General features: G+C 38.4%; 1 protein-coding gene across 3 annotated transcripts in view; it reads right to left on the bottom strand.

The window, feature by feature from the left end:
* Positions 1–7,761: 7,761 nt before the first annotated feature.
* GALC (galactosylceramidase) overlaps positions 7,762–14,328 on the bottom strand; it is a 32,050-nt gene continuing 25,483 nt past the window's right edge. For 2 of the 3 annotated variants that reach the window (XM_033062362.1, XM_033062361.2), the window contains exons 15-17: positions 13,766–13,929; positions 12,063–12,139; positions 7,762–10,402 (exon numbers count right to left, since the gene is read on the bottom strand). In XM_033062362.1, coding sequence (XP_032918253.1) covers positions 10,259–10,402; positions 12,063–12,139; positions 13,766–13,929 — 385 coding nt within the window. In that variant the 3' untranslated portion in view covers positions 7,762–10,258. Of the gene's footprint in view, positions 10,403–11,908; positions 11,978–12,029; positions 12,140–13,765; positions 13,930–14,328 lie in introns of those variants that run through there. The other variant, XM_033062363.2, reaches the window with a different exon arrangement.

The following is a 14,328-nucleotide window of genomic DNA, read 5'->3' as shown; positions in this document are numbered from 1 at the left end:
ACCCAATAATTGAAATTTATGCAGTTTTTCAAAAAAAACATTACCTCCCATTAGACAGAGGGGTATGCCACTCCCACAGAAAACTCTTCTTCTCCCACAGAAACTCACATGAAATACTGGCCTTAGGAGCCACATAAGACAAATAAGCAAAAGTTCCTTGCATTGTACATTCTCCCCACCCCACAAATTATACATCCACCCTTTAAAGAAACAAACTTCATGGATGCCTTACAAAAAAGCAGGACTAAAGAGCAGTCTCCACTTCAGTTTCACACATCCTCTAGGTATTGCAACAATCTCTGCCAAAATCAGAAACATTTCTCACTTTGTTTTCCGGAAGACAAGGCATAGCGATACTTGTCAGGATCTTGTATCTTTGTTTTAATTTATACAGAAAGCTTCTGCTTCCTAGTCCCTGCATACATTCAGGTAGGCTCTTTTCAGGATAATGCAAAGGGTACAGAAAGAAAACCAGGGAGCCCATAATCAAGGATTTCCTTGGGTAAGATGTTGCTGGAGAGGCTGAGCTGAGATAGCCCATACTGATGTGCAGAGTTGTGCTGCCTGCCCACGGGGGTCTGTAAGGGACAGGGAAGGACATCACCTCAGGAAGCCTGGGGCTTAATCCAGAGTGAAAGCAAATAGCTGGCTATTAACTTACAGCACATAAAGCTTTTGAAAACCTGGCATGAGGGAGTGAATTGCTTTCCCGGTAATCACTGCTCATTTACCTCTCCCATATTTCAGATTATGATGTTCTGAGACACTTGATAATGGACAAACCCATCCTCCTTTTCTGCTTTCACACTGTTGACCTCCTTCTTTTCATAAGTTTATCAATCACCCCAAAGTCAGCCAGTTCCAATTTTGGATGTGAGCTTTGTGTCCCCCCCTTCACATGTTCACAGGGCTGCTGCCTTTCCTTGTCTCCAGACCATCTGAGCAAAGAACTGCCTTGCCCAAGACTAAGCTGGATGACAATTCCTCTCAGTACAAATATGCTGCTTCTTTCTCAGTGTCTCCATCCCTTGCAGCTGCCCAAGCTATCAATTTCATATTTTAAAACTTCAGCAGAAAACATGAGCCCCACACCTCAGAAAACCTCAGACTGCTGGGAAATAACCATTTTGCAGCTGTGCACTGTAAAAAGCTCCTGCACAGCATTCCCCTTTGCTCCAGTCTGGGGTTTCAGGCTGTGATCCCACCTGTGCACAAGCACAGCTCTCCCAGACAGTCTGAGCACACACAGCTGCACACAGCTCACAGGGAGACCCTCTGGTAGTGGGGCTGTGGCATGTCAGAAGCTTTTAGGATATAGGTTGTAGCAGTGAAGAGCAAGCTCATTGTACTCTAAAAATAATCACTGCAGATCCTTTCTTAGCTTGAACATGAGTTAAAAATCACCAAGACTCACACAAAAAGCTGTGCCACCGGCAGCAACTAGAAATTGGCCTTTTCTTCATTTAAGGGTTTTCATCCAGACAAACCACTGTAGGTAATAGATGCTTTACAAAGCATTTGGGCTTTTATAGGTTAATCTGCCTTAAGGAAATGCAAAATTATTAAAGGAGGAATTAGTATTCCTTGTAAGGGAAGCCTTGAGTTTTGTGCACAGAAGGCCGCCCATAGTCTCAACCTTATCTTTCTTCTCAAGAAAAGCTGCCTTCGTTCCTTGTTTTTCATGGCTCAGAGAAGCTGGCCACAAAGCCAGCAAGACAGCTATTTTCTTAGCCATGCTTCCACTGCCATCTAGTGCCTCCAGCACAGACTGCAAGGGCCTTTTTTGCTTTACGAACTTGTCACAAAAGATAAAAAGTCCTAAGGTTCATGTCAAACCTCAATTTTTCATTCGGAAACCAATCTTTGTGATACCACTATAGATTTTTTTTTTTTTCTTTTTTTTTTCTGAGAACAGATCAGACTTGCTGTAATGAGGTGGGTTTTTTTTGCAGCCTGAAGTATGAGCTACCCCTCCTGACTGTCTGGGCTGAGTGGTTACTTCAAATACCGTGTCAGTCACACTCAGTGAACTGGAATAGCTTTGCTGTTTATCTGGTTTTGGTTAGGACTGAGAGACTTTTCACAGGGACTTGGGTCTCCAGAGGAGAAGTAGCTATAGTCACGCAGTAATGTCAGCAGTGCTCATTAGCTCCAGGAAAACAACTGAGGAAAGGTGACTGCAGATAGAAATGTGGACTTGGCCTTGTTTATCTTTTGTACCATTCTGCTCTTCTGCTGGGTTCGACTTATACAATTTTTTTCAGTAAAAAAAGGAGAGAGCCTGGACATGAGAGCATATTATGGACTCAGGCTTTTACAGATGCAGTAACACTCCTTCTACCTTTTTAAGTCATGCTAAATACACAGGGACTGATCCAACTCTGAGAAGACACTATGTAAGCTTTATATGATTCCACTATGTATTTCTCCATCAAACAAAGCCATTTCCAACCTATCCTACTCATCTCCATCTCCACTAGAAAGGCAACTCTGTGAAGCACAGCATGTTCCCTTACCTTTCCCAGCTCTCCTTGCAGGTACTGGGCAGCTGCTAGTGATGTTTTTTCACTCACTGACTCCACCACTCTTGCCTGGTTTTTTCTACTGTGAGACTGTCGGACTGTGAACCCACAGGATTCCAATGTACACAGAATGCAGTCCTTTCCAAAACTGAAAAGTGGGGGTGAAAATACCCCCACTCATAGTGTGACTATCATCAGAAGTAGAGCATTTTCCCTGTTCTATGCAGGCACAAAGAATGATAAAGGCAGCATGTTCAGTGGCAGATTCAAATGAAAATAAAGTCATCCCTTCCAGCCCCTCACCACCTCTAAGGCAGAGATTAGGCACACCTACAGTGGCTTGATCTCAGAGCAGTCATCTCGTCATCATTTCAACAGGAGGTGACACTGAGCTTTTAATCCATTTGTCCCCACTCATGCATTCATGGAAGGAAGTTAAAGCAGCAGCCCTGTTTCAGGTCTACTAAGCAAGGGTGCTCAGTGCCGTGGTATGCCTGTGTGTTTCCTCATGAGGAAACTGAGGCATGTAAAGTGAATCCAGGAACAATGTTAGGATGTACTCCAGACCTCCATCTACCACTCATTTTAAGCTCTGGTAACTGTAGTGAATTTAAAAGTTATAAAAAAATCCAGGACTATACACAGTGCTCCCTAACCACTTAGAACCAGAAGACTACATTTTGAAAACTCAGTACAGGTTCATATGCAAATTCATTACATTCTGATTTCACAGCACTGTCCCAACAGAGAGAAACCTAAACACAGAGACTCTAGAGCATCAGAAAAATGCAGCATGCAACACACATTTCTCTCATTTGCAGTAGAGGACACTGGTAATATTTGTGCGGTGCTGAGGTCCTTGCAGATTAAAGCAGGATGTGGCCCACTATCTTTTGAAGCGGTAGAAATGGGGAGAAAAAGACATTTCAGTTACAAAATGCAAGGCTAAAAGATCAAAGGACAGAAAACACCACCACACTTAGAATCAGCATATTACTGTATAGGAAACTAAGCTACTTTTTCAAAGAAACTGCCTTCTGAAATGACTGAGAACGGATAACTAACCCCAGCAGAAGTCTTCAAAGGCATCTGAGGATGCAGTATATGCTCATCAGGGAGGTTGCTGATCACAGAATTACTGTAATCAGGTTTTGATGTAATAAAAACAACCAAGCACCCTTTTCGCATCAGACTTCTTGAAGAAAAAATAAAAAACAAAAAAAAATTAAAAAACAAAGAAACATGGTTCAAAGGAAAAGAAAATAAATCCTCCAGACTATTATATTCCAGTGCCTGGTTGTATAATAAAAGTGATCAAAAACCAGCCTGATGTCCAGGAGGCTGAATTCCACAGAGAGGGTACAGAAGATTAGCATCTGTCATTCCCAAGTCACCATGTCACACACAAGAAAAACACCCACCTTAAACCACTGAGGATGTTACCCAGGTAGCCACCCTATATGGCACTGGAGAGCGTGTGGGAGAAAGGAAAAATACAGGTAAGGCAACTTGTGCCTTGGGGGCTAAAACAAAACAAGGAATTTTAGGTGCCTACATGGCCCTTCTGATGTCTCCTTGCAGAGTCTGGTATAGATGAATCTTATTTATAAAAGTGAAGTGAAGTAACCGTATTCAGATTCAGCACAAGAAAAATGTAATTAGCTGCAATACAGAGGTAAAAATATTCAATTGTTCAAAAGATTAAGATTGTTGCATTTTCATATGGCTAAGTATTTGTTTGAGAACAGTGACGGACATCTCTGAAGCATTCACCATTTTAAAAGTGCAAATAGGAAAGGAGAATGAAACTAATGTATGTATTGAATATTTTTACATATGAGGAGGCTGGAATTTTTGTTGAGAGGATCTATAGAACTAATATTTAGGAAAAAAAAATTTATATCATACTATGGTATTTGAAATCAGTCTCCCACATGAAGTAACACCATAACAGAAACTGCCATTGGTTTGGGAAGAGGTGTTCACAGTTGATCTCTCTGATGTATGAAAGTATTCATTTAATCAAAGTATTTTACTCCTCAAGGTAGAATCACAGATGTTTCCTGAAGGACTCAATCCATCCCACAAGCAAATACTAGAACTCAATAAATACAAGCTACATTCTTCATATCAACTTTGCTTTTATCATGAATTGGGAAGAAAAGCTGAGTGATCTGCCTGCACCCCTTACACAGATCATGAACAGAAGCAATAATGCCATTTGTTTCAGAATCCATAGAATTGCAACCTACAAAAGAGAAGTGGAAGCTCTCTCACCTTTTTGAATCAGCACTCTACTAAGGCAGGCCCTAAAAATGTACAGTCTATCTAGCAAGGAGATGAGCTGAATGATCAACAGGGTATTCACAGCCTCCTTCTTCTGCTACGGGCTTGCCCTGCTGCCCTGAGCATGTTTCATACAATACACGCAAAACTATTTAGGACAAAGTACCAGCTGAGGTACAAGAAAAAAAATAAGCTGAACCATTAAATAGCAATCTTAGACTGAACAGGAAATAGGCAGCTTATGCCAGAGACATTGTGCATCCCAGTGAAGCTTTATGGATCTCTGCACTGAGCCATTTGTGTGCACCTCTGTTCAGCACAAAACCTGCCTGATCTCTTGCCAGTAAACACTACTATTTATTGCTCCCACTACAAGAGCAATCACATCAGAAGGGAATATGGACATCCTTAACAGGATTTGCATTGCCAGCTGCTCTTTTAAATGACTCTGTTAAAACTATATAATCAAGCTAAGAGGCTACAGTCACTCCTATGTGATCTCAGATTGGCCAATATACACAAAACTTCCCAAAAACTTGGAAGGGGGTGGCAGTAACACAGTAATATTTGCCCTTTCTATAAAGCTCTACTGCTGTGTTCACAGGGAAGGAATCTTCTGCAGGACTGATTCACACATCATAGACATGCCTTTCAGCTGCATAACCTGTTCTTATGTTTTCCAACCTTTTCTGATTCTACTGTTTTTTGGGAACAGCAGTGCCTATAATTAGCTAAACAGCATTTGCTTTTTAGCAACAATGAATTCTTGTATTCTCCATAGGCATTTTAACTGAATCATTGTCCATGGAAAACAGTAAGGAAGATAGCTGTGTTTTCCAGCAGACACTGAAAGAAGGAAGCCAAATCCAGATTGTTCCTTTGCTTTTCCCTGTACTATTTGAGAACATGAGCAGTTTGAGGGTTTTTAGCCAGTGATGCTGTTTTGGTTTTTTTAATAGTCATTTTGGCATTACCTCCTCTGTTTTAGACCATCATGGATTCCCACACCATAGCTGCATAACATTAGAATAATATTACACACTAGGTTCAGTTTCCTCTTACACACCCTCCAGTTAACTTTGTACTGAGCCACCCTCTACTACAGTACTGTCTTTGAAATGTATCTGTGAGCACAGTAAAACCAAAAATTACTGTTTTCCTGCACTAAGTCAAACTGAGTCAGATACACTTGATACCAACAGATATGGCATTTTAAAAAATTAAAAAGTCAGCACTCCAACAAACACTTTTAGGATACTTTAATCTCTGCTTTCCAGAGACATGTCTAGGTTTAGCCTGGAGTACACAAAAGTAAGAGTCAGGTTTAATGCACTCATTGCAAAGTTACTGGGAGCCCCAGACAAAACTGGTGCTGGTTTGTGTGTCTGTTTCTAACCTTATTCAAACATAATTCCTTGAGGGGAAAAACACAGTTTCACAGTTGTTTGTCTAAGCCACTATGAAAACCACAGAGAAGTATCTTGGCACACAGCAAAAGCTTGGCAACACTGCTGCAGCACACATTTTCCTCTAGTCAATTACTAGTGGGTGTTTGGGGCTTTTTTTAGAACACAAGTTCTAGAAACACAACCCTTATTGTTTCAGCGACACTTGAGCATAAATGGAAGGAGCACGGCAAGAGGAATTTGCTCATGCTGACTTTTCAATGCACACTACTCTCAAACTTCTAACAAAAAAGTTACCTGATGATTCCACTACCAGCCTAGGAAGTCTTCAAAACTAGAGAAGGTTTTTACAACCTGCCTGTCTGCCACTCCCAGCACGTGCTAGACTTGCGTGAATGTAGTATTTACAAAGGGTTTTTAAACAAACAAAAGCAAACAAACCAAATCACAAACCCAACCAAACAAACAAGCAAAAAAAAAGACCAAAACATCAAAGAGAGTGTAATAAAGTCTCCAAGCATTTTCCTTCTTTGGCCATACTGCTGAAATCATCGATTTCATCCAAAAAAATGATATAATTATGATAGTTAATTTCATAACACCCACACCCCTCCAGAAAATGGACTCTGAATAGAAACTTCAAGTAAATGAAAATTTATGAAGTGAAAACAAACAGCCTGCTGCTACAATGCAATAAAACTGATTCTGTAAGGCAAAAGTAATCCACTACCACTCAAAATCAAATCTGGAAGCAGAAATTTACTTTTGATGCAGAGACACAAGGAGGCAGCTGCAAAAGGAGCCTAAAGAGTCTCCTGTAATTTTAAAGCAAAGGAGTCCGAGTGTTTTGCAGGAGTTTGAAAATTCCATGAACTGTTAATATCTAACTTCAAAGGTGGGATGGCAGAGAAGGGACAGAACTGATTTTGATCCAGTGTTTGTGTAGATGGTAGCACACACCTGGCTACTGGAAGGCAGTAATTCCAGGATAAGTCATATCCAGTGCCATGATGGACTGGGAAACATAACTAGCTCTGTGAAATTCCTCCCTTCACGTAAAATCAAACCCTAAAGTTTAGCTTAAAAAAAATAAAAATAGTATGTTTGAAATAGATTCAAAAGGATATTCTAAATAAAGAAGCCTTTATACCTTAGCAGTACATCCTTACAACACTGTCTGTTTCCAAACCTAGAAACTGACTTTCAGCTACATCTCACAAGACCTTAGTACCCAGCAGTTTTGCATCACTGGTCTGCAAACACAATTTAATTCCGTTCACTAAATTTAAAAAAAAAATCAAAATAAAAAAAATAGAAAGAAGCAAAATGTCTATTGAGTGCTGTAAGAAAATCATTTTGTCAATAGCACAAGTCCTAATACATATGGATTTTGAGATATTTTTAATAAGGACTGGTTGGCTATATTCTTCCCATCCAATTAAGTTAATGCCAAGCATATTTATGAGAAATCACAATGGAAAAATCGTCAGCTTTCTTGCTGGAGAAAACCAAGACCCATTTTACAGAAGCATTCTGCACAAATAAAGTGGTTTTTAAGTGTTTTATTTGTCCATTTGGAATGATTAGCATTTATAATCAACAACATAAATCCACCCCTCAGTGAAAAACCCGACAGCTTGTTATTGCCAAACATATTACAGTCCAGTGAAGGGTGAAGAATTACAGACATATAAAGATGAATAACATTATGTCACTATTAAATCACTTACTCTGTTCATAACACTTTAATCTTCAAACATTGTAAATTAAGATTAGGAAAAAAAAAATCAATGCTTCCAGTGATAAAATACACTGTGTTCCATACACAATGCAACAATACAGTTCATTACTCTAGTGCATTAGGAGGTTAAAAAATGGACAGCTCCTTTGGAATAACTGCATCATTGCTGATCCCTCTCTGCTTGCAGGCACAGAAGCTACCAGGAAGTCTCCAAGAAGCATCCAACTACGAAAATCCATCACAGCTAAAATAAATTTATTCTGAGATTACTGTACTCATATTACTTGAATATGAGGACCTAAAATTAGATTCCTTCGCATGTGGAGTGACCAATGACACTCCTTAGGAAATCAAGCAAGTAACGAACAGATCTGGATCCATACTTGAAAATGGCGTGTACAGGGATTGACTGACATGGAAATTTGCCTTTCATTTTTCACCCACTTAAATAAACAGTTACTTAACATTTGGAAGCCTTCTACTAGAGTTTTAAAGTTCAGTGGTTTAAACCCTTTTTCAAGGTTACTGGCATGTATGAAATTTCCAAGTATGAATAAGTAGTATCAATTAACAGCTAAAAGACACAACATTTTTACTTACTAGAGACAGAATTTTAAGAAGTCTTCTCCAAAAATGAAAATGGAAGATCAACTTTATAAAAATTTTCCAGGAATGATCTGTATAACATTAACTTTATATTAGATGACAACTTCAAAGATTGAAGTTAACAATTACTGGAATCAGGAGATCAGAAGAAATAATCTCTATAAATCGAAGTACACTGCAAATCTTTTTCTCCAGATATTGCCAGCTACAAATGGCATCATACAGCTACTAAAGCCCTATCAAGTATGTAGAACAACTTGCTTGTCAATTAAACAGGATGTGAATGGAAAAAGTAGATGGACACAGGAGGCACGTTTCATTATGGGAATAGACATCATCTTCATTCAAACTGACCAACAACAAACAAGAAAAACTCTAGAGCCAATTGAACTGTAAATGTGTGTGAGGAAAAACACATTCAGTACCTCATATTCTCAATTAATTGCCTTTTTAATAACACAGTAACTTGGAAAAAAAATAAAATTAAGCAACAGCTGCACAGAATCCCTCCATTCCCAAGGAACTGAATTATCCTATGAACTTCACTCCATGATAGCTAGGAAAAGTTCAAAACCAGACACTCTTGAGTCACTACCACTGCTTGGCACACTAAGCAATTCCCTCTGTGTCCATCTACTGCCACTTATTTTATGATCAGATTGCAAACTGTTAAAGGCAAAGACTGATTTTTAAATTTTTTTAAATTTCTTTTATACCAGGAAGTGATAGTATCCGTATCCCCTCTGTGCCACAGTAATATAATAAACTATCATTGTTAGGCTTTAATTATTTTCTATACAAAGCTCTGAATCCATCAAAAGAGAGAGAGGTTTTTGCAAGTTTCTAGGAACAAAAGGCCAGTTTCCGCATGTGGCCTGAAGTGAAAATATCCATGATGAGATGTTTCCACTCTTTGCACTATGCAAAAAACCCCAAAATATTATCATCAACAAACTGTAAGTTATGGTATCTTTCCATGCATTTCAACCCTTTCAGTGGACAGAGGTAGATTAGAAATAAGCCACATCCTGCACTCTCTTATCAGTCATAAGGCACATTTCCATTCCACTGAAAATAAAATATATTTTAGGGCTGGCAACAAAAGTTGAAAGAAGTAATCAAATGCACTTGGAGTACTGTAATGTCTAGTCACAGACTGTAGCAAAAAAAACAGACAAAACATATTTTTTTACTATAGGAAATCTAGGTACTTCATCCAAATGAAATTTGAGAACGATAGACCTACAAAAGTATGGGGCCCACTGGCTCATAAGGCTTACTGGCATTTAATTCTTTCTTTCACAGTGAAAGCAATGGACATAATAGTAAAAGTGTTAAAAAATGCAGCTTAAGATGCATCTGTCTTCTGTTAACTTCTAAAGTTATCTTAGAAGTGAACTGGTAAGTTAAGATGCTGTTATTAAAAGACATTTAAATCCAAGAATTTGTTTTCATGACTACCTTGAACTAAAATTTATCCCCAAAAACTGAAGGGAAAAAAACCCCACAGCAATAGGGGATAAAGCTACAATCATGTTGATATCTACTCAAGTAAACCTTTAACAAATAACACGGACTGAATCCAGAGTCTTTGCCAAGAGATCAATCACAGTTTAGCACTCAGCTTTCCTCCAAGTTTGACTTGGCTCTTATTCAAAGTAACATGAGAACCAGGATCTCCAGATGCCAAAGCCACCTCAGCAAGCTTCAACCTGAAAGTTGTCAAACTGTGCAAACTCAAACGAGCGAGTTCCGAGAGCAGCCCAGCCGTTGCCCGGTTTAGAAATGGTGACATTCTCCCAGAGTGGATAACCATTTAAGAGTCCTGAGGCAGAGTTGCCCTGCCAAAAAAAGAAAAATGTTAGCTTTGTAAAATCCAGGGTCTGTGTAGACACTGAGCCTGCTCACATGGGAGACAAGACAAAGCAGAAGGATGTCAAGTCAGCTTTCAACTTCACATATTTTTCATGCAGAGATGCATCTAAATATTGCATAGAATCCTCTGGTGTCTATCAACTCTGTGAAATAGATCTATTGCCTTTACAGTGAATACATTAAAGGCTCCTCCTCCTCTACTCACAGCTTTGCTAACTCAGTGTAAAACCTGAAGGGTAAACTGGTTTTCCTCTTCTTTGTATCAGAGTCTTTCAAACCAGCCCAACTTCAAGGTGATATGATACACTTGGCACTGATTCTGCAGAATTAGGCAGAAGTCAAAAGTCAAGAAAGATGTAATTTAGTCATTAGACTGCAAGAAAGAGGAGACAGCAGAACTTTCAAGTATCACTCAAGCCACTTCAACACATAGAAATTAAAAGCAGTTTCAGGAAAAATTACTATTTATCTTTTGTGTGTTCCACTAAACAGTATTTAGAAAAAAGTACTTCAGTTTGCTTGTATTTCTTAATCTGAAAGACAATTATAGAGATAGGTAAAAGCAAAGAATGTCTTTCAAAGAGTCAGTGTGAGAATTATTTAAAGATGGTTCTGTACTTCGATCATTACATCAAAGGGATACTAGGTACAAAGTTTGAAGCATTGTAATTTTAAAACTACCATTTTGAGTTTTAAGTGATTAATGTTCATCCTCAGTAACCCAATGTCTTGTCCCATTTTACAGATGGCAAGCACTGTCATAAATGTAGGTGTACCAAAGCCAAAACCAAACTAAATCCGTTTCAGTGAATGCCTTAGGTGCAAGTGTCCCTTGTCTCCAAATTTGATAGTACAAGAGACAAAAAACAGCTTCTAACACTCAGTGGCATTCTAGCATGAGTGACTCAGTGCATAATTTTAAAAGAGTTACCTTCAGTAGTAAATGTCCCCAGCTAGGATTGAAGTTCCCCACATTTCAAGCCAGTTGCAGTTGCAAATGTTACATTAGACAAAGGGATTAGGCATTCAGAAGAGGAACATAAAGCCTTTTAGGAACTTGCACCAACAGTTTGGGCCTACTTTCCTCCCCAAGTCACTATGGTCAAAAAGGGTGGAGAGGGAGGCAAGAAAAAATCGTGGACACGCTTCTCATTAACTGTAGCCCATTTATACAGCAACACAATGCCTGTGCTCTTCCACCACAGTAGAGAAGGAACTCAGCTTATCTGAGTTTCCCAGTCCTTTACTAGCTCCACATACAAGGCCTTAGCCTGCAATAGGATACCTTAGTATTTTACTGACTGTCTTAAGAACAAGAAGCCAGGCCATTATCTTTCCATCAGATTAAATAAGAGACTTGCCTCTCTGACCCTTCTACCTCCAGCTTTCGATTCAGCTTTCCATTTATTTTCTCTATCTTCTACAGATTCTCAAAATCTCTTTTAAAATACAGGCAGCAGAACTCAATATGGTATTTTAATATTGGTTTAATGTAACAGGTATTGTTTATGTTTTTGATAGCGTAAACTAATGCAAGTACACCATCAATAGTATAGCACAGTTTTGTCTAAACCATTTAGACAAAGTTTCATAACTGGTTTTCTAGCTTTTTGCCTGTTTCCTTACCTGAATGTTGAGAGTAAGTGTGTGCCATGCATTATCCCGGACACCAGCAAGTCCTTTCATTAATATTTCTTCTCCAGCTGCAAAACAGGCTTAAGTTAGCAAAGTGTTACTTCAGCCCTTGGCTGAAACTGATAAATACTGAAAGGATTATAATACATATTTTTCAGAAGTGTTCAGGATTGACATTTTACCAATTTCACTTGCAGCACGGAAAGCTTAATATGCAAACCTGGACCGTGCATTATCAGTACATTTTCCTGTTTTGCCAGAATTGTTTTCTCACTGAAATGCTCAATGCTCTAGGCAATTTGTCATGAGATGAGGATTCACTATATGGAGAGTACAGATTCACAAAGTGTGACAGTAGCTTTCACTCTGCTCTTCTATAGAGCTTCTTATTTATATATTGTTAGTAACTGTTTTAAATCACAGGGTTTGAGTTGCCACACTATCATGTTGCTTAGTTTTACCTAAAATTTAAGCTAAGCAAAAATTGGGTGTGAATGATACCTGGAGGAAAGACGAAGACCTGAAAAAAATTAAGACCTACAAGTCATAATTTATTCAGTAGAGAGTTTTTGCTTTAAGATAATTTAACATTCAGGCTCCCTTCTAGAAAAATTAAAAGACGACTGAAAATAGCTGTACAGAAAAAAACACCATACTGTGTAACAAGAGTCTCAGCCTGAAATAATGGGGTGGGTGATCAAAATCCACTCATTTCATCTAGGAAAAATTATTTCTGACAGCCTGAGTAACTAATCAGGTAATGTTGCTAGGTCTTATTACAAATAAAAAATTAAGTCAATCCTAAACATAAATATGTATTTCCATAGAGCTGAAACTTAAGTTTTTATGGAATTACACATTGCAAAATTTCCCTAGGGAGCACTGGTATGTTAGGAGAAGCTATGTAAAACGTTCCTTATTCTACCTACCCATAGTAAAAGTAGAAAGGAACACAGAAACACACAAAAAATGTATCTTAACAGATACATACTATAGATCTAGAAGCTACATTTGACTCATCAGAAACTATTGAAAATTTTAATTTATACTCATGAAGTGATAGGAAATGCACTTAAACAACTAAATATGCCACTATTTCAAAGCAAATTGAAAAGAACTTTCAGCTACTGATGAAGTGTTATCGCACACTCTTCCATGTGCCTGTCAAGTGCTCTACAGATGAACACATGACAGTTAGCATCACAAGTAGAACATGTGCTCACTCCACTGAGTTACACTAACAGAAGGATGCATAATTTGAGGAAACAGAAGGCCACTTATGATCATCACTTAAGCCAGATGTAAGTACAGTGACTTGGACTGCTCTCTAAGAAAAGCCATTTCGTGTCAATCAGGATTTTTTAATGTGTAGTTTAAGAATACAGACAAAATTTTTCTGTAATTAATATTGTATCAGAGTATTTATGAAAAGCAAAATAGTTCATATTTGCTAGTGTAAAACACTTTGTCAGTGAAAAAACAAAAACTCCAGAAATCTGGGCCTGAGAAATGGGCCAGCCAGTAGCCTTCAGATGCTTTCTCCACATATGAAAAGTGGCCACCACTAGAACACAACAGGTTAAATTCATAGTAATGCCAAATGAACTATAAAATCTGAATGTTACCCAATTTTATCAAGTTATCAAAATGACATATCCATATTCCAGCATCCACTTTTGCAAAGAGCTGCTTACCTAGGTCACCAGTGACTCTGTAGCTGCCATCTGCAAAAACCCAGAAGAAAACTCCTTTGGTGCGTCGCACATATATCCCACCATTGTCAACTCTTCCTGCAATAAACACGCCCCCCTCACGAGGTTTTTCTATGTAGATGTCACAAGTGACTGTCATGTTTACCCTGTAAGAGAAGTTTAGTGTTTTAACAAGGAAGGAACAGATTTTTTTGAGTACGCAGTATTAGAAATCATTTGATTTCTAATTATACTCCAGCTCAACAGTAAAGCACTGTGCTATGCATGCAATGAGAGCTGTAAAGAAGAATAAAGCAAATACCAGAACCATCAAATAGCACCTAGAAAATTTACACAATTTCCTCTTCCAAAGAATTGCACTACAAGGCTTTTAACCATAAAAATTCTTTCCCTCTGTTAATGGATCTACATCCCACATCTGAAAGCACTTGTAATACAGATACAGCCATCAGGTCACTTAATAAGTAAGTTATTTATTTAAAGAATAATTATTTACAGTATGTGAAAAGGCTCTCTGTGACAGCAGCTCAGCTGATAATTGAATC

The sequence above is a fragment of the Catharus ustulatus genome, chromosome 6, assembly GCF_009819885.2.
Source record: "Catharus ustulatus isolate bCatUst1 chromosome 6, bCatUst1.pri.v2, whole genome shotgun sequence".
NCBI classification, from domain to species: Eukaryota; Metazoa; Chordata; class Aves; order Passeriformes; family Turdidae; genus Catharus; species Catharus ustulatus.
The sequence above is the reverse complement of the archived record's forward strand: the minus strand, read 5'-3'. Positions and strand labels throughout refer to the sequence as shown.